Source organism: Delphinapterus leucas, chromosome 3, assembly GCF_059928025.1.
Source record: "Delphinapterus leucas isolate spDelLeu-1000000601 "Yukka" chromosome 3, BTC_Dleu_Yukka2, whole genome shotgun sequence".
NCBI classification, from domain to species: domain Eukaryota; kingdom Metazoa; phylum Chordata; class Mammalia; order Artiodactyla; family Monodontidae; genus Delphinapterus; species Delphinapterus leucas.
In genome coordinates this window covers 137,213,034-137,234,121 of record NC_143131.1, presented here as the reverse complement: position 1 = coordinate 137,234,121, position 21,088 = coordinate 137,213,034, and the positions used below count along the sequence as shown (strand labels likewise).

General features: G+C 35.4%; 1 protein-coding gene across 1 annotated transcript in view; it reads right to left on the bottom strand.

Moving 5' to 3' along the window:
• The window catches only part of GABRA1 (gamma-aminobutyric acid type A receptor subunit alpha1), a 55,339-nt gene extending 37,366 nt beyond the window's left edge, over positions 1-17,973 (bottom strand). Inside the window, exons 1-3 of the mRNA XM_022595161.3 lie at positions 17,885-17,973; positions 14,431-14,543; positions 1,568-1,635 (exon numbers count right to left, since the gene is read on the bottom strand). Of these exons, the coding sequence (XP_022450869.1) occupies positions 1,568-1,635; positions 14,431-14,543; positions 17,885-17,958 (255 nt within the window). The 5' untranslated portion in view covers positions 17,959-17,973. The remainder of the gene's footprint in view (positions 1-1,567; positions 1,636-14,430; positions 14,544-17,884) is intronic.
• Positions 17,974-21,088: the final 3,115 nt, after the last annotated feature.

Here is a 21,088-nt window from a genome sequence, read left to right as displayed (position 1 = left end):
ACTAAATAGTAAATATTGGGAACAAGTGAGGTCTAGTGGTAAATCGTGTATGGATTGTATGGGATACAGGCAGAGGAGTTTAAATTTGACCTTAAACTTGACTAGGATCTATTAAATGCTCTTGATTAGGAAAGTAGCATGAGAGAATAGGGTGGTGGGAAGACTGAGTTCCAATATGGGAGAAACACAATAGGTCCTCAGACCGCAATCAATTTAGCAAAAATAATTGTATCACACAGTATTTCAATAAAGTGGTCTATGGACTGACCACAATGACAAAATGAATTGCCAGAGGAATAAATCCACAATTATGGCTAACTTTTATATTTCTATTTCTTACATAGTAATAGTGGCTGACATTTGTTGAGTGCTCATGATACGCCAATGATTTTTAAGTGCTTTTCATGTATTAATTCGTTTAATACTTGTGATAACCCCATGAAGTATTATTATTATTACTCCCATTTTACACATGAAGAAACTGAGGCAGAGACATATTAAGCAACTTCCCCGAGGATACACTCTTATAAATGGAGGAGATGGGATTATAAACCCAGGCATTCTGGTTCAGAGATCTGTATTCTTACCTAGCACTCTGCTGTCTCTCATATGCTCCACTGACTCTAATTTGTACAGTTGGTGCATTTCATAACCTCTCTTAGGCATAAAGTATCTGAATTTCCACACTTTGGGAAATGCTGGTCTAAATTGATATTTTCTGTAACTTTTATTCTGAATCATCTGAGCTACTATGAAATCAGAAGACTTTAATGTTAAGGTGGTATCAACAAAAAGGCATTTCAAAAATAGTATTTAATTAATATATCTTCAAAATATCCATAACGATGAATCTTCATGGCCTCTTTATGATTTTTTGCTTATACAGGAGCTTGGCTGTTATGAGTTCAGAAATATTATACAATATCTGCAGAGCTCTACGGATTTACCAGCTCCCATCAGATAGAAGAGAAATTCATGTTAGTTCATTTGGGTTGGGAAAAGAGAGAACAGGTATGTATTCATTTTATTCGCACTCTTGGTAATAATTTAACGATTGCCTTTTGCAATGAAGCTGAACGTTTCCCACAGGTGTTATTTCATTCTCTGTCTAATTCTGGTCAAGTATTCACTCAGCTTTTAAACACATTTCTCCTTTTTAACCAAAAATAATTCAGCAATTGCAGTGTTTATGGCTGTTTTATAATAGCACTGGCTATCCAGAAACCTAGCATTCTTCAATCAGTATGTCCTCCTAACTAAAATATAAGGTAATTCACAGTACTTGTCTCGCAGAACATAAACCAAGGAAAAGGAATAATTTCAGGGATGGAACAAAAGAAGACTGCAGTGGTTGATAACCATAAGTAGGCCTGGTCTGGAAAGTAAATGGGTATTTTCTACTACATAAATATTATATGTATTACATATTACATATTATGCACACAGAGAGACACAAAGATATAGCCAAGGCATCGCGAGCTTCTTCCTAAATACCTAATCTATATTTTTTCGTTCAAAAGTTAAATTTAGAAAATACCCCAGGAAAACCAAAAATGCAGTCACTTACCATATCATGGTCTGAAACGGGTCCGAAACTGGTGACAAAGATGTCAGTCTTTACTTCAGTTACACGCTCTGATGAAGCAAGAAATTGGGACAGTGAATGTCTATCAACAGCCCTTATTAGATCTCACCACCACAAACTCACACCCAAATGGGAAATTTATAGGCTTTGATTAGCAATTTCTAAAATTGGTCCACTGTGTAGTCCTGATAATTTACTGCTTACACATGAAATTTCACAGTGAATATCTTTCAGTGGAAAAACGGAGCCTAAATATGCCACTTTGGGAGATAGATTTTATGGAGAGGTCAGATGATGCTTAATGAATTCTTTAAGAATGGACACACTTTCCTGAGTGATACCAAGCCATTTCATATTATAATAAAAATATGTTAGCATATGGATATGGTTTGAGCTTAAACAGTCTTATACAGCTCGTCAGATGCTCCAGGTACTTAGGCTACTCTTGGGAAGTATATAGTGTACTGTAGTGAGCTTTATTAACTGTCTAAGGACTCAAGGGTATGTTTTATAAATGATTGCTTTCTGGCACTAAATCATAAGTTAATTATCCAAATTACTCCCTGGGAAAAAATATCTGACAACCTATATAAGTTTCTTCAGTTTTGAGGATAAGAAGAACATATTACGGTACAGCAAAAGTTCATTTAATAGATTCCATTTCAAGCTCAATGTGATTTTATGTTATTGGTCTCTGAGGCATATATTTCAACCAATAAAACATATGTATTATAGTTTGGTGACAACTCAACACAGATATTTTCAAGGAAATACAGTCACTCACCAAAAAAAAAAAAAAAAAAAAAAAGAGAGAGAAAAATGTTGCCTGTATAAAAGGAAACAGTAGTTTGTTAAGAGGTGAAAATGAAAAAAGATGACTCTGTAATTTTCAACTTTAGCTCTGAGAAATAACAGTCCAGTATTTTAAGCAATTCATTTCATTTATCAGGACATTTGTATCTTTGGAGTAGGACATTAAAAAGGTGATCCAATACATGCAATAAGAATTCTTTTGAAAATCAAAAATTTTATCCCTTAGCAATTCACTTGTAAACAGGTAATACTTTCAGTATAAATTTGGCTCAACAAATGATATAATAATTTTGAGGTGGAGAGAGTCGCCTCAATAACCAATCTAATATTTTTAGGCCATTTCCCCCCCAACAATTTGACTGGCTCCAAAATGCTTAAATGAGCCCCTGACATAATAGTTATGTGGGGTTTACTGTTTAATGCTTCAAAATAGAGGAGGTAGTTTGAGACAAAGAGAATAGAGATGTGTTTTTAGAACTCATTTCCAACCTCAGCTTTAACATCCAACATCCTGCAGCAACTGCGTCGCTTAAGAAGAGCAGCTGTCAGCAATAAGTCTCAGCTGTATTAACCACTTGCCTCTCATACCAGTCCCCCTTCTCACCCCTTCCAGCAGTCACTTCCGCAATGTATACATCTCTCTGTTGCACACACTCTTTCCATATATATTTTTTTTTTACAAGACTGATTCTTTTCTTTTTTTTTGTTTTTGTTTTTGTTTTTTTTTGCAGTAGCGGGCCTCTCACTGTTGTGGCCTCTCCCGTTGCAGAGCACAGGCTCTGGACGCACAGGCTCAGCGGCCATGGCTCACGGGCCCAGCCGCTCCGCGGCATGTGGGATCTTCCCGGACCGGGGCACGAACCCGTGTCACCTGCATTGGCAGGCGGACTCTCAATCACTGTGCCACCAGGGAAGCCCTGATTCTTTTCTTAGTTTAAATATCTGCTATTTCTTATGACTCCATCAAGAGCTCATACTTTATTAGAATGTCAGGAATGACTTTCAATTAAAAACCATAATGAAAAGAAAATATATGCTATCTAGTCACAAAAGCTAGAATCTATCTTATTAACTGAGCTCACTTTCATCTTCCTCTTTCAAGATTTCCCCTTCTAGATCAAGCAAAAAACCTCATTTTGTTCCCAAGTTTGAGTTTTGGTTCTCTCCAGATTATAAACTATAAGATTTATGGTGAATATCTTACAGATTTGAGTGACACTTATGGAATTAAAATTATGTCCTTTCTTTCATTTTTATTTTTATGGCAGAGATCTGTCATTAAATGCATAATCATTTGGGAAATATATACGAATCTCAGTTTGCACACTTGCAAGTGCTTGGTGGTGTGGGATGGTTCTCTTGGACTCCTTTATCACTATTATCCATTTCGGGGGTGTGAGGAGGGTATAATTTCTACAATTTAAGGTAACTCCCCAAGGTAGCTAGCTTTACACAACTTGGCTTACCAGATGTTTTAGGGGCAACCAATGTTTTCTTTTTTTTTTTTTAAATGCTGGAGAGGGTGTGAAGAAAAGGGAACCCTCCTACACTGTTGGTGGGAATGTAAACTGGTACAGCTACTATGGAGAACAGTATGGAGGTCCCTTAAAAAACTAAAAATAGCTCTACCATATGATCCAGCAGAGAAGTCCATAATTCAAAAATGCACCCCACTGTTCATAGCAGCACTATTTACAATAGCCAGGACATGGAAGCAACATAAATGTCCATCAATAGAGGGATGGGTAAAGAAGATGTGGTACATATATACAATGGAATATTACTCAGCCATGAAAAGAATGAAATAATGCCATTTGCAGCCACATGGATGGACCTACAGATTGTCATACTGAGTGAAGTAAGTCAGACAGAAAAAGACAAATACCTTATATCACTTATATGTGGGATCTAAAAAATAGGATTCAAACTTATTTACAAAACAGAAATAGAGTTACAGATGTAGAAAACAAACTTATGGTTACCAGGGGGTAAGGTGGGGGAGGGATAAATTGGGAGATTGTGATTGACACATACACACCACAAATCTGTTTTATCTAGCATGATAAAATGGTCTGAAGAAGTGAGCTATCCACTTGCCAAATATACGGACCATTTCCCTCTGCTGATTTTAGATTGTTAGCAGATGATTCCATCTTCAACTTGGGGGGGTAAGATAATCAGAAGAGAACACTCACTTTCTATATTTTCCCTTCTAATATATTTCCCTTGTCACACATCCAAACAGTTTTCTTTGATTTGTCATCAGCTGTTAGTAAGTATGCAGTGGAGCAAGAAGTTTCCATTGCTGTAAAACTCTGCTTATTATGTATGCCTCCGAAAGATTTGTCTTGCACATTAGCATGCTAATGTCTCTAAGAAACCATGTTTTAAATAAAAACGTGGTCAACATCATCTACCTCTGTGTTTCCCAAACTTACTTGGGAATGCTACTCTAAAACATTACAAAAGCTTTAGGGTAAGCATGAGGCCCATATAACATATTATGTTGTTTATAAAAATTTTTTAAAGTTCATAGTATAAGTTTAAAAACTTCAGAAAAATATTTTTAAAAAATTTAAATTCCCTGGAATACCACCATCCACATAAATCCACTGTTAATATCTTGATGTATTCCCTTACATATTTTTTTCTATTCAAATATACACTTAATGATTATCCTCAAACCACATTCTCACTCAGTTGAGTACCATCTCAGAGACAAGGAATAGGATCCTTTGACCAAAGTGTGTCTTTCACTCCAGCTCACCAGGGAGTCCGTGAGTGGCATGCGAAGTCATTCTGCTTTAAGATAGAAAGTTTATAATCTGGAGTGCAAAGGTTCAAGACAGAGGGTTGTTGTGAATCAACTTCAGCCAAACTGTAAATAGAGGCATGGTTAACTTGCTTTTTTGACAAAGAAATGGTGGTTTGTAATCAAGTGCTCTTCAGGTATACCAGGCTTAAATGGAAGATGAGCTCATACCTATGTGCTTTGTCTGAGAGCTAGGGCAACTGCTGAGGAACCTTATTTTTTCCCAATTCTAGAAAAACTTTGTCATCCCCCCCTCAACATGAAATCCCTGTTGTAGGGGGATATATATATATATATATAATATACATATATAATTTATTATTTAAGGAACATTGAAACAGAATTTAAATCACGTGCTCTAATACTAGACTTTATTGACAGCGTTAGACTCTAAAGTGTTATTAGAAGTACCTATAAAGTACTCAAGGCCTTTCTACGGGTCACATGAGGAAAAGTCAAAATATTTTTTTGCTTTGATATATTCTATTTAAGAGCATACAGCATGAGTCAGGAACTTCTGATGAAGTTCAGCTAGGAAGATTATACACCTAGCCAAAGTTAAACATGAATGAACCTCTTAGGTAATGAGGAAATTGTATGCAAGTGGAAATCAATTAAAATAACTCAGTTGGAAGAAATGTTCAGAGTAGATAATTCAGCAAATAATTTTTTTCAATCAAATACTTTCATCACAATAATCCTTCTCTGTCCAATGTAAAAAAATCAACAGATTCTTTCAAATTAGTATAACTGAATACACATGTTCAAGTTTTCAAAGGATAAAGATAGAACAGAATTATATAAAATGAGATTATGATGATGATGGCTGTTATTGCAGTGACTAAGAATATCTTAATATAGTACATCAATGTAAATGAAGTTTATGATGATAAATTAATTAAAATCAGTCTTTAAACAAGCACACTCTTCAAAGATATGTTTTACATACAACATATATATATAATTTATAAACACATATGAGCACACACACATATATGTACACAAACACACACATATATGTATACACATATATATACACACTATATTATATCCTTCTATAACAGCTAGACAGCAGTAAATCTGTTTTTTACTGGGGATTTCCTACAATGTTGATATCCTGCTGATAAGTTTTGAAGTAACAGATGTTTTGAAGTGATAATTCAAAAAGATGATTAGTGCTTGAGGCAGAAATGAGAAAAGCAGTGCAGTATAGTGAGTAATAAGCACATTGGATTAAGAGTCAAAACACTTGGATTTTAACTCTGATTTTCCTAGAGAACAAGCTGTGTGACTTTAGGTACAATCCTTTAATGTCCCTGAGACTGTTTTATCACTTCTTTAATGAAGAAGTAATACCTGCACAGTCAACTCCATTGCATTAGAGTGAGGGTCAAATATGATTTTAATGCCAAAAACACTTTGAGATGTATTTACTGGGTACATTAATTTAGTCAACAAATGTTTACTGTGCATTTTCTATGTGCCAGGAAGGCACTGTTCTAGGTAATAGTAATATCGATACATTGATGAGCAAAAGTGCAATTGCTCCTTTTCTTCTGTAGCATATCTCACAATCTTAGGTAAAACATATTTTAGGTAAATAGGTTAGAAACATAAATAGATAGGTAGGTAGGTAGATAGATAGGAAGAATTACATACGTAGTTGTGTACGAACACATATGCACAAATTATACTATTTAATGTCAGATCATTATAAATGTTCTGAAAGAGTGTCTTTGAAGAGATGACATTTGAACTGCAACCTAAAAGGTGAGAAAAATTCAAGGATGAACAGAGACAGGGAAGGACATTTCAGGGAAAGGAAAGAATAAGGTGAAGAACTGAGGTGAGAATAGATGCGCTTGACTTAAGAAACAGAAAGTCCAGTACATCTGGAGCTTGGTGAAGCTGATGATCACGGTACAAGATGACACTCTAGAGGAAAGAGGGGCCACACCTAAAGAGCTTCTTATAGAAGCAGCTGACCTTTGTTCTAATGCAATAAGTCTTTGGGTAATGAAGTGAAGGAATGTTACTTGCAGTTTAAGAAGACAGCTGATGTGTGAAGAGTGGATTTTAAGAGTGACTGTAATTTTAAAAATAATGGAAGAGGGAATCAATAGTGAAGAATTGTAGGTGGTGTTTCCTTAGGAATCCCTATTACAACAATTTATTTAATATGGCATTGGCCCTATTTTCACTGGAAATGCTGTCTATTGAGGAACTCAGAATAATATTCACTGGGCCCAGTTCTGTATACTCATAACTTAATGAAGGAGGTTTATTGCCTCCTTCAAGCTACTTTGCTTCTATTAATTCACAGAGGCAGTCACTATATGGAGAATGAATTGGCTAACATTAGTCATCATAATAAAGTATTTCTTAAAACCCCACTTTGAAATGGTCCTGTTTGGAAATTGAAAGTATCCTGAGCTCCCTACATAACCATCAATTTATACTCCTGGATTGGACAATGTTTCAGCTCCCTGCCAATCTGCCTGGGGCAACATTTTTGCTCCTTGTCCTTCACTTCCATTCCCTTAATTCTTTAGAATAGTTGGCAATTTTCCCCTCCCTGATAACGTAGAGCAACTTAATGTTGGTGATATTCAGCTACTAAACCTGGATATGGGGTAGAAAATCACATTTCGAGGTGCCTAACCAATACCTGGTCCTTTGTGTTTTCAGGTTCCAAGAACTCAGATGATACAAGAATCTCCCAGGGAAAAAAAGGTAAAGTTTATTACCGGAGACATTTATTTCTTCTCGACTGAGAATTTGCCTCCTTCCCTCCTTATATCATGGCATTTTCTGTTGGGAGAGAGCAAAGCTGTAGAGAAGAATGTGATTGCTGTGTTGGAGGAATAGGTTTCTTTTGGTCTGTAGAAGTCTTGATCAAAATTGCCTAACCTGCAGTAGCTTTGAGGTATCCTACTTTCTGTTCCTATTATTGAATTTTAATTATATGAGAATAATAATATAACATCATTATATATTATATATATTATGGAGGGATATGGCGTCCACTTAGGACTTGGTTTTAAGTTCTTCAAAATGGCAGAGTCCATGACTATTAACAGTAAGATTCGTACTTCAGAAACACTACAAACACTATTTTTCAAATATGGGATTCTTACCTCAGAAACACTACAAACACTATTTTTCAAATAAAGAACTCAAGTTCAGGCTGCAAAAAAAAATCATATACAGAAAAAAAAATATGTATATTTTTTAATATTTCACATTGGTTCTAGAATCAAGATAGGAAATGGAAACTATATAAAAAGTCCAAAAGTAACTGCACAAAATATAAACTGCAGCTGTTTACTAATAATTTGGCCGTTATAACTTTAGCAAAATCCCAGTGGCTACATTTTATCTTAGGAAATGCTTGGCAAGATGATTTATATACAATAGGAAAAGGTGGAAGCAGAAAGTTTCTAAATATGCTAGAACATTCCTCTGGGCATCTCAGTTGGATTCATTAGATGAGCTGGCTTCATGAGCTGACTGGATTTCTCAGCCAGTAAAAGTTAAAAGGTGTTCTCTGTTCATTTTAACAATTCCTCTTGGGTTTTTGGTAACTGCTTTTTCTCTAAAATTCAACTGAATTATAGAATGTCTAGATATAGTATTTCAGTGTAAATAGATTGCATTATGCCAAAGTCTGAGCATCTGTTCCACACCTTGCATTAAAAGCATCAGATACACCTATAGAAAATTCAAAAAGAATTCCAGAGTAGAATTTCAAAAGCTGATACGAAAAGCCATTATCTGGTAAAGAAAATGTAACAACAACAATAAAAAAATATTGGATAAATCTAACCTTTTTAAATTTGGGGGGGTATTGTCAGTAATTTAGAATCTTTTTATTTTATTGAAGGTGAACACATTGTGACACGGATATCTTGCCCTCTAAATTTTAGAAATTCTGGCTTTTTAAGATAAATACAAAATGTGTGTTTTAAGTTAGGTGAACATGAATAAAATGGTTGCCTCTGATCTCAACATCACACAGGATACAAAAACATAATAAAAGATCACATGAATATCAGATATCATCTTGAGATAGAACAAAGTCTAGTCACCTAAAGTTTAGAGTTGCACAAAATTTCACAAGTTAATCTGATTTTTTTCTCCAGAACACCCTTAGTTTCCCACCTTTACTTATTTTGACCTAAAGAAACATAACCCAATATCCCAAGCTAATTCCCCAAGGAGCCCGTACCACCTTGCCAGTAGCACTCATATCCAACCCAGTCTCCTTGCCTTATTGGAGATGCTTATATCTTAAAGCTAAGATCTCTGGCAATAATAGGGCTAAATGAAGTCTAAAAGGTCTCATACAGGTGTAAAAAATCAAAAATTGGGAAAATTAAGAAGATAAGGAGTAAGTCTGCTTTGAAGCATAGATTGTTAAATAGTATGTCGTGCTAAAGTACCTTGAGGGAAAAATCCCAGCTACATTCCAGTCACAAATACTCACCTAACTGATAGCTTCAATTAAGTAAAATCTAAAACAAACAAAAAAATTCCCCCAAATTCTATAACACTTATAGGAAAAAGAAGAAAATCTTAACTAAATGTGTTAAGCATATAGTAGAAATAAAGCCCATTCTCTACCTCCATTCCTACCTCCCTATTTACTTATTTACTTCTCCCCCCATCCATCCGGGTTTGTCACATGATGAGTACACACGTGTACTCTTTCAAAAGAAAGAGAGATGTAGCCTGTATATATGGTGTGGCAGAAAGGAAGGGAAAGCTGTCACTGGAAGGGCATTACTTCTTAAAAATCTGAAAACTTTCTTCAGAATGTAGTTTTGGATCTATGTTTCTGGATTGTTCTTACTCCCTCTCCCAGAGTGCAGGGAAAGCCAAAATGATGGTGGCTGAAATTTTACCCAGATAGGTGTAATTCAGGGGGAGCATCATTTAATTTTTTCGGAAGTTGGAGAAAATTCAGGCTTCTTTCGTTTATTAGATTCAGAGTCAATAAGGAGAAACCTTGAGGAAATGGATTTTCTCAGAAGGTGATTGGTTTGGTCTTGATTTAAGGCAAAAAGAGGAATCTTGATTAACCAAGGAACACCTGAGCCTACCCATCCTCCTACCACACATGCCTTTTCCATTTTCTCTAAGTTGCTCTCCTTCGCCTTCTCCAACCCTCTCACTTTTCTCTGTTCTTTCTCCTTATTTTCAGTACCCTCTTTTGCTCTCCTTTCTTCTGTAACCTTTTCTTTCTTCTCTTGCCTTTTTTTTTTTTTTTTCTGGATTTTACCTCCTCCCCTCCCTCAACCATTTTATTCTTCTCTAGGTACCATGCTTTAGGCAAGAGCTTTTCAAAAACATTTTTCAGGGCTTCCCTGGTGGTGCACTGGTTGAGAGTCCGCCTGCCGATGCAGGGGACACGGGTTCGTGCCCCGGTCCGGGAAGATCCCACATGCCGCGGAGCGGCTGGGGCCGTGAGCGTGGCCGCTGAGCCTGCGCGTCCGGAGCCTGTGCTCCGCAACGGGAGAGGCCACAACAGTGAGAGGCCCGCGTACAGCAAAAAAAAAAACACAACATTCTTCAGGCCCTGATTGCAAGGAAGAACCAGCCCTCCACATCTTGTCCTCAAAGAAAGAGATATTAAATGAGAATGAATCCAACAATCACTGACAGTTTCGATTTGTATTTTCTGACTACTATTTCAATTCAAGTCTATTTAAAGCTTTCTTCATTAATTTTATACTTAAAATATGAACTTGCCAACATATTTTTCTCTTTACATCCTTGAATAGAGTATATTATTAGAATTCCACACAGTCTATCCTTTTTAGTTCTTTTATTTTATTTAAAAAGATATGTGTCTTCCAGGATATCTCTAGGTTGCCCTTTTCTTTCTACTTTCTCAGGATTGCTCTTAACCCTGAAAAGATAGCCTTTTGAAATAGTGTTAACAATATCTGCAACTGATTCCTATCATCTGGATGAACCACGTTATATATCTGTTTTCTTAGTTATTGGATCCAGGGTGTACATCTCCAAAGAATAATGTTACACTTTTGGATTCTGTGTGTGTTTCTGAAAAACAGGTCATGATGAATCTGCATGTACAAGAGTTTCTTACATTAGTCTCAAGTCTTAGCTTATCACATTTCTATATTTTCTCAAGACATTCAGAACAAAATATCCCTGCCTTCTGCACAATGTTGTTATTTTTATAAAACCAGACTTTTATCATAATAAAGAAGAGGGTGGGCTCCTATCTCTTGCGAGAGAAGATTATCCCAGCTGTGATCATGAACCTACTAAGAGGAAATTTTTACCGCCTTATAAGCTAATGATAATCTTTCAAGTATTGCCTCTACATAGTTTTTACATCTGAAAGCAAATGGATCATGTAAAAAAATCCATTTTTATAATGGGAGAGCTACTGGAATGCATGTCATACTTAGCTTACCAGAAATCTATGATAAAGAAATAAAATTAAATAATTTTGCAGAAATATATATATTAGAAATTTCAATTTATAGCATCCAAAAATCATGGTGTTAACATTTTTCTTTATTCTGTAGCTGATTATGTTTCATAAAATATCTAAAATCTGTGTTTAATATTTAAGATGTTTTCTGAAGACAGATAAACATTCTCAAAATGTACTTAAACATGTTAAGATGTTTTCTAAAGACAGATAAACATTCTCAAAATGTATTTAAACGTGTTAATGATTCTGCAGATATAGGTAGTAAACACATGCTATATATGTAATAAACACATGCCATTATATCCCTTAAGACTGAAAAAGCATGACAAAAAAGTGACAAAAATTTAGTTAGTATTAAAGTTTTTTCATAAATCTCAAATCCATCAGATTTAATTGCAGTATGCTCCAGGATGATAGATAAAATAGAAATAGAGGAAACTATTTGGGCTACTTTTTAGTTTGTTTTCATGTCTATCATAATCTCAAAATCACTGTTTCCAGAAATCATAAATATCAGAAAAATCATCTTTAGCAAAAATTAAAGCATATCCATTCTTTTTGATTTTCCTGAGCCCTTGAATTCTCTATTACTGTAGCATATTATATCCATTTCAATTAAAAAGAATATATCTTGTCTATATTTAGCCAACTACTATTTCTTTTCTTTAAATATCTATTTTTGTTATTTTGAGGGGATTAAGTAGGTAATAAAGTAGATTCCACCAAAACTGCAGCCTGAATTAATGTAGTTGTTTCTGTTAATAAATCCACCATTATCTTGAGTCTTGAAAATTAGCTTTTTGACCCATTCTTAGTCTATATTATACATCCTCAAGGTCTGTGGCTCTCCAAGACTTAGGTATGCATATGAGGAGTAGGTGAAATGCTTCCTGCTTACACTATATTTGATTAAAGAGTTATTACACATAATTAAATGTAAATGAGCAGTCATGGGCTTGTTATTTGTACTCCAAATAACAATATGACCAAACAGCTGATTATTAAAGAAGGGGTGTGTGTGTGTGTGTGTGTGTGTGTGTGTGTGTGTGTGTAAAATTGTTTAACAAACTGAAAACTATGCACAGAACTTATAGAGGATACTCACATTCACAAGGTAAAGTATTAAATGGGATTTCCTAAACTAGAATGAAGATAAGATTTTCTAGATGTGTTATAAAATTCTGCTGATTTTCTAAGGAGATATCATGGAGAAGGAAGAATAAGAAGTCAGATGCATGCCCATTAGTACTTTAAAAGTCTTCTTTTTAAAAGTTATTATCACTGTCCTGAATTTCTTCTTTTTGTACATTCCTCCCCCACCTGCAGTCTTTGTAATTTATTTCAAATTTTATGAACCAAGAACAATTTTCCTGAAACCACTCCAGAGGTTTAGATATACACAGACCTCATATTAATACATCACATACACATTTATGCACTCCATTTTGTGACCAATGCATTTTGTTCCTTAATATTTTTTCAAAGAACTTAGTAAAAGGAAACCAAGTGGAGTACAAACCTGGAGGAATTTGTATAGTGTGTCCTAGAACGAATGCTTGAGATTGATAGGAAAGGACACCTGGTAAGACCTTTGACATATATCCGAGTCATGTCTTCGATAAAGGAGTTTTCCTTAAACCTCTGAGACACTAATGACATTTGGCAGCCTCAAAACAGACCTATGATCCATACCTGTGTCATTACACTGCCCAGAGTATTAACAGGAAGACTAAATCCATGTTACCATTCTGTTTTAAAATCAAAAATTGAATTCTTAACCTTCTTATTCTTTGCATAACTTTGCTGTCTAGATGAAGAGGAGATGAATTTCTTAATATTGTCATTGCATTGTAATTTAAATATTGCTATTAAATAGTTTCAACAAATGCTCTGGAGAGAGTGCAGCATAAGTTATAGTTGGGAGTCATAGATTCTATCCTTGGTTTCCTATGTGACTTTGAACAATAATTTATTTCCTTGCTTCACTTGTTTTACTCTGAGATCAATATTTTGTTTTAGCTTCATTAAATAACTAAATAAGATAGGTTGATTATCTTACTCAAGGACTGTTTAAATAAGTGTGTAATGCCTTGCACTATTTACTCTTATTGTTATAAATACTGTATTATTAAGTGCTAACTTCTTCCTGAGTAGAAATTCATTAGTAAAACCAATGAACTGGTATACAAAAAAAAACCCAAAACATTTTAACTATAGAAAATTAGGGTTTAAGTTTAAATTCACAGTCAAAACAAAACACACACTATCATCTATCTCATTCAGCTTTTATCCTAGAGGTGGGGGTAATCTAACACAAAATAGTGGATCAATATGTAATATTCCCAAATAAATTTTTAGAGCAATAGATTCAGAGGTACTCTACTTGAATTCAATGCAAACATAGCTATGCCTAATGAAACAGAGATGCAGTATTTGAGCTGGAAGAGATGATATTACCCCCCTTTTTCCCTTGTAAAATCAAATCATACATGGAAAAGATTGATTGTCAAGTAAACGTAACATTTATTTCATGACATTATGAGAAGTTTGAATCTGCCTTCTACTACGTATGGGTATGTACATGGGATGACCGTGGAAAATTGAATTAATATTGAGCAATATACTAAAAATAGGATGTCATTACACTACGTGCTTCCATTCTTATTACTTTAACATGGAGAGGGAAGCAATACTTTAATAGTAAATGTTTAATATTGTTCTGTAAAATAAAAACACGATAATGCTACCCACCTCCCAATCCTGGTCTCAGGCGATTGTCATAACCATCTAGGAGTCGGTCCAAAATCCTAGTGAAGACAGTGGTGTTGTCTTTAAGTTCATCTTGTAATGAGGGTTGTCCATAGCTGAAAAAAATGTAAAGGGAGGCAATATCTAAATTATACATTTCTACTAAAACCTTTTTCCAAATAAAACCTTCCGCAATTTTCCAACTTCCTTTCTATTGAATCTTAATTTGAAAATTTCTTCTGGTAAAGTAAAAAAATGTCATAGTTTAATTCTTACCATTTTCTCATATTTGTTCTCATAGATGATATGCTCTTTATTCTAATATTTCTAACTATGGAAGGAAAATTACAGGAAATAAGTTGTGTCTTTACATTTATAATTCTCAGCATGTATACAATGTTGTAATGAATGTTTTCTCTGGGCAAGCAAGAACATTAATGCACTTTAGTAAAAAACCTAGATCTGGGAAACTTCTTCCCAAATTAAAAAAAATGTATTTCTGAGCTACCAAAGTACGTAATAGCTTTGTTTTCATTTAATTTAACATGTAGCATAATCCTAAGATTTCACCTACCAACAACCGTCCCTTTATCCACTTCATATATATCTATGTTTTGTGTTTTTGTTGTTCTTTCTGGTATTTAGATGAGAAAAATAGATAAAACTTGTTTCTTAGGATAATTACATGTTCACATCAGTGTGTAATTTCCATTCTTCTTAAGGTTTATGAACCAATTTTTATAATTTGTCTATTCAGACCTCTAACTAATTGAATTTTGTCATTTCTGGTCTTAGAAGTAAAAGATAGCTTGGAAAAGATATGGTCCAGTATTCTTAATTTATGGTTTTACTAAACTAATGCAGGATTAGCGTTTTAAGAAAACACAGCCATTTGTAGAGTTTGAACTAGAATCCAGCTTTCTTTAACTTTTAGTCTAAAACTTTATTTTCATTCTTCTATATCAGAGTAATTGTATTTAAGTCTTTCTATGTGAAGGTCTAGTTTTTATCCCTTACCAGTCGTTACTAGTCTTTGAATTTTGACCACGTAATGACTGCAGTTCACATATTATGTATTTATTACATCAATCACATTACTATCTATGCTCCTTGAATCATATTTTATGTAATGATTAGAATGACACCTCCAAAATCCTTTGAGAGAAGAGTATTCTATGTTAGGAGGGATCACACTTACTGATATATTTCAATGATAGCTCTGACCTTGAGCAAAAAGAAAAAAAAAAAGAATATAGAGTGTGAACTAAAAAACGGACACAAAAATATCACTTTCAATTTAATATGCTTTTGGCATCTCTCTTGTGTGTTTATATTACTGATCAATCTAAGAAAAATAATAACATTTGAAACCAGGGTTCACTGATTTGACAGAAGCAAGAAATATAATCAAAGTATCAATTCAAAAACAAACACTATTATTTGGATAATAATGTTATACTGGCAAAATGTAAAACTTTTCTGATAAAATTTTAATTTAATAAGCTATTATAACTAAAAGTTATTCATGATATGAAATATATGAAATGTACCTCTATGAAACAGTTCTCCATTCTCCTAAATTCAACATTAATACTGTGCAGATTGAGGGTTTACTCTCCTTTGGCAGAATTAAAGATCTTACTAGTTTTTGAAATCAAATTTTCAATGAGCGCTGTGTCTTCCAGGATGTCTTGCTAGCAGATGACAGCAGTAAAGCAAAAATAGTTTTCTGAATACAATTATTTATAAAAACTCATTGTCACAAAACCTACTGCCATGCATGCATCTTTCAAGGATACTGGAAGGTCATCTTGATAAAGGTGGAAAAGAAATACTAACACACTTTGAGTTGTGACGAGAGCCTGACCAAGTAGTCTAAGGAAGAATCACTAAAATAAGACGGGAGAAAAAGATGAGATGGGGTGATATGACAGAGCAAATTAGATTGTTAATATGATTCCCAAAATATGGGGTGATCTACTACCTATACCTGCATTCTCTTTGTTTTCATAGCTTATGTCAAATTCAGGAAATGCTTTTTTTCCCCCTGGTTTTATTTTATAAATGTTGTACTCACCAATTGTTTGCATTGGAGTACAAATGCCAAAAGAGACTTTTCCCTCCCTCCCAGAGAACCCGTTCTGCTCTGCCAATTGGAATGATAATCTTTCTTTTATGTGCTTTTCTTAATCAGGTTATGCTTCATTTTTAATTCTAATTTACTATGTAATTGTCAGACAATGACCCTAGGATAAAGATCAAGGTTATTTATTTGCTATTAAATACTCATGCCAATGTAATGTTTCCTAAACTGAATATATAATTTGTAGAGAAATGTCAGTTACAGTACGTGATTTTGATTCCATATGAACCACTATATAATAAAACATTGTGCACTAACTCCATCTACAGGTCATTACAATAGCAACACTTCATACAATTTTTCAAGAGCGGTGAAGAACATTTAACTCCTCAGATTAAGAGTATCTGGCAATAATGCACTTTCTGTTCATCTGGCGGTCATTATTTATCATACACAATAACAAACAATAAAAATAGACAACTTCTCAATTTAAAAAATCCTCCTTAGTCCTTATCTTTCCAGTCTATTCCATCTCTCTGCCTTAACTCATAAGGGTTCACTTTTCATTACATTATGGAGAATCTTAGATTTTTGTAATATGTCTAAGACTTTCCTTGGGGCCACAGGAGTGGACTACACAAAAAAATATAAAAGCAGATAAAGGAGAATCTGAAATATTTGGTCATTTGTATCTTTGCTAGTATAATATGTCTATGCATTTGATGGGATCATTAGCAAATATTTTGAATATGGTTAATCATATGATTACATTTTTTTCTCATAACTTGTCTCCACAGTAGTTAAACTTAAATAGAGAAGTTCAGTTTTATCTAATGTTCTTAAATATGTGTGTAGTATATTCTACTTCTATTGGTTACATAAATAACAGTTTCAAAACATAATGCACATGCATTTATAAAAACTTATGACTTTCAAATTACAAATATTATTCTAACCTTTCCACTTCCACATAGTTAGAAGTTATTCTATGATCTTTGCAACTGGTTAGAAATTTTCTTGTTGGAAAATCAACTCACATAGTATGCTGACATTAATTGGGGTAACTTTTTCTGTGAATTAGGAAACCACATGTTTTGTTCAGTTACAACTAAGCAGTGAAAAGTTCAATTTAAGAATTAAATGTTGAATTAATATGTTCCTTAACAGAAGCGTGTTAAGCGTATTCTAACCAACATGCAAATAAGTTGATTATTTTTTCATATTGTTCTTCTTTATTAGCTGGAATTTTATTGCAGTTAAGTTTTTTGAATTCCCTTAGTCATGAATTCCTCCAAGGACAATTTTCTTCCCCCTGAAAGAATAAATGAAAAGTTACAGAAATTCTCATGCAGATTTAAAATAAAGGGTCCCCACCTTCTTCCAGTCAATGTGCTCAGAAGGAGGGTCCAGCCCCAAATGTAGTCAGAGAGACCCGGACTTTTCTTCATTGCGGGCTTGTGCAGCTGAAAAGTAGAACAAGTAGAGATCAATGTCCCTTGCAAGAAACATCAGGTTATAACCACTAGGGCTGACTGAGGCAGTTCAGATAAATGCTTTGAAGTCAGGAAATGACCTCACTGGGCTATGACACCTCACTGGAAGCAATGGAAACCTGGACCATCCATTCTCCACTTTCACTTCCATTTCTCCATTCAGAAATATCAGTGTCTAAATTTCTCCTGTAAAAGAATACAAGTTGAAATTCTCTCAGGTGACAATATTGCTTAACATAAAAACTGTGAGTTGTTTTTCCTCTAGGTTTTATATTTACAATGTAGTTTGCATTACTCTCTTCTTGTTATCCTCTGAAAAATTTGACCTTTCTTATTTGAGTTCCCACAACTGAACTGTGCACTGACAATTTTCAGCTGGTGTCTACAACAGGGAGAGCATGTTTGGAGGCTGTGATGGGGTAGGTTCATATGCTTTGATGACTGAATTCATCTTTGGATTCTGGGTGCACCTTGATTTCAGAAGCAACTGCTATTTATCTTTTTTATAAAAAAAATAAAATCATAGGAAACACTCAGTTGAATGCCGAAATCATGCTTGTAATTCTCTGCCTGTGATTGCCTCGTTAAATATGCTCGCTAATGCTTCTGTGAGGCTAAAGGACATACTTTATAGTCAAGCCATGTGCTGATCTCTCACATACAAACCACACTCACATAAATGCACACAAGCATGCCCTCACATGTCTTTTAAGCCCTCTCAGATTTTGCCAGGTTGATGCTAGAAAATGTTTCATCTAAAACAGATGGAAGCTGGAGTGCTTTGCTTTGCATGAAAAAGGGACTCTTTTTTCCCTCTTAGGTAAAGTGCAATCAATCACCCTCTGATTGTTGAATTTAGACTTGGTAGTGGGATGTTGGAGGAATGGAGGAGCATGGAAAGCTTAGAGGATTTTTAAAATAATCTATTTGTGTAATTCTTAAAAATCAGAGCACTACCTGGTGAATGAGCAGACATGGTAACACTATTTGAATGTGCTATAACTGATTCCAGTCATAATATGAGAAATGTTCAAGGTAAAATTTGTTAGCACTTCCCTGAATCTGTACTCCTTAGCAGGGTCAGTGATTAATGGATTGCAAGTCTTTTAAAGCATATTTTCCATTAGGCACTCTATAGTTTAATGTGGTATGCCTTTAAATACATCTACACAAATGCTTTCCGCACTCTCCAGGATCATTTGTATCAGTAAAAACCATTCCAAACAGGCATGTAAGCAATGAAACATAATTAAAGTGTTTAGAGTGAAATGGTCTAGACCTAGAGGTAAGAACTGGGAGCTTCATAGTTTTTCCCTAATTTAGTGACTGCTTTTGACATAGATGAGTTGAATACCACAAGAAATATTGGGTAAATATCCTTATGTTAAAATATTGCACCTAAATTGCATAATTATAATTCACCCTTTTATTAACCTTCAACATCTGTTATGAAGGAAAAACAACTTCTCGTACCCTTTTAATATTTGTTGGTCTTTATAAAAAAGGGTAATTCCCAAAGGGGTAAGTGAAACAAAACAAAACCCCAAAGCAAGATAGCATAGCTTTTTGTCCTCCTCTGACATTTTGAAAAGAGAAAAACAAACCTATCATGGCACTTGAGTTGTTGAGTAAGAAAGTTTCTTGCAAATGCAAACCTAATAGTTTAAAAGAAACGCTAAGCTGTCTCCTTACCCCTTTCCACCTTCAACCTCGCCCCATCAAACACACACTCTGAACACCCATATCTATGCCACCCACAGCAAATGATAACTTGAGTTTTTCGTGTTCGGAATGAGAGAGACCCCTACACCAGACCGCATTACAGCAGCGTCCACTAGAAAGGAGAAAAGAAGCATTTTTGCAGCCAGAAAGAGAGAGTGCCTTCCCTACGATGGAACATTGAGATAGGTTTTCTATCCCAGCGTCTTAACTTTAGACGATGCACCCAACGCCCCTCCCCACCTCACCCCAGCTCCGTCTTGCAAAAAAAACAAAAAAACCCCAAAAAAGACCAAAACAACATGTCACCACCCACCCCGCGGAATACATTCAACTCTGCCTAAGAAAGAGGGAAAGAAAAGAAGAGAGACGGAGAAAATAATAATAATGCTCCTAGATCGCTGCGATTTTCACCCTGAAAGAAAAACATTCGTTCTTTCTACCTGCTGCGGGATCAGGCTCTTGTCCTGTTCCCTCCTTCTCTGTTTTCTATTGCATTCCTGTCACTCCAGCGAGGAAAAGGCACGTTCAAAGCTTGTGTGTGGCGGTCCGATGCCGCACTTACCTCGGGCCCCCTCTGGGCAGAGGATCGCTCAAGACCCGAGAAAAGTCTGCGAGAGAAAATCGTGGAGAGCTGGGAGCCAGCGCGAGTCCGCGAGTCCCGGCGCGCCGGCAGCGCAGGGGCGTCCTCGCTCTGCCGCTCACTCACTCGCTCTGAGCGGTCAGAGCCATCATGGACTCTGCGTGCTCCTTTGCTGAAGATTTCACACCCAAATTTGTTTCCCAGTATCCAATCTGCAGCTATACAACAAAAGATTTTTCTTTACCAAGACAGTAGTAATACGTCCCAGGGCAAACCGGATGTGAAATAGGCGGTGACTTCATGCCAGAGAGATTTTATTTTAGAAAGGAAGGTGGTACCAGCCTCTGGATCTGGAGACCAATCCGCCCATTTTTTATAGGCAGCACAATTTAACTTGCACCGCTCTGGCCCTAATCCCCTTCTCTCTAGCTGCAGACTCAAATCCTTCTACAATCTGCTGCAAGCTTTCCTTTTTTGGGGGGAGTAGACATGGGGGAGGGAAGAGTAGAAAGGGTTAGAGACATAGGGACGATACTCAGAATCTTTTCACACTTTCAATTTATGAACCCTCTATTTTAAGGCGTGCCTATTAAAAATACAACTGATGAGTATAACTATTCCACCTTTGATCAAATATTTAACCACTGCATGCATATGAACGGACGCAAGCTATGAGACAGGGAGATGCAGGGTTCCACATGTGGAAAGCGCACTCTCCTGTCGCCTGTCTCCCTCACACGCACTCCCACACACGTCTGAGTCCCTGTGTCTTGCAGAGTCACG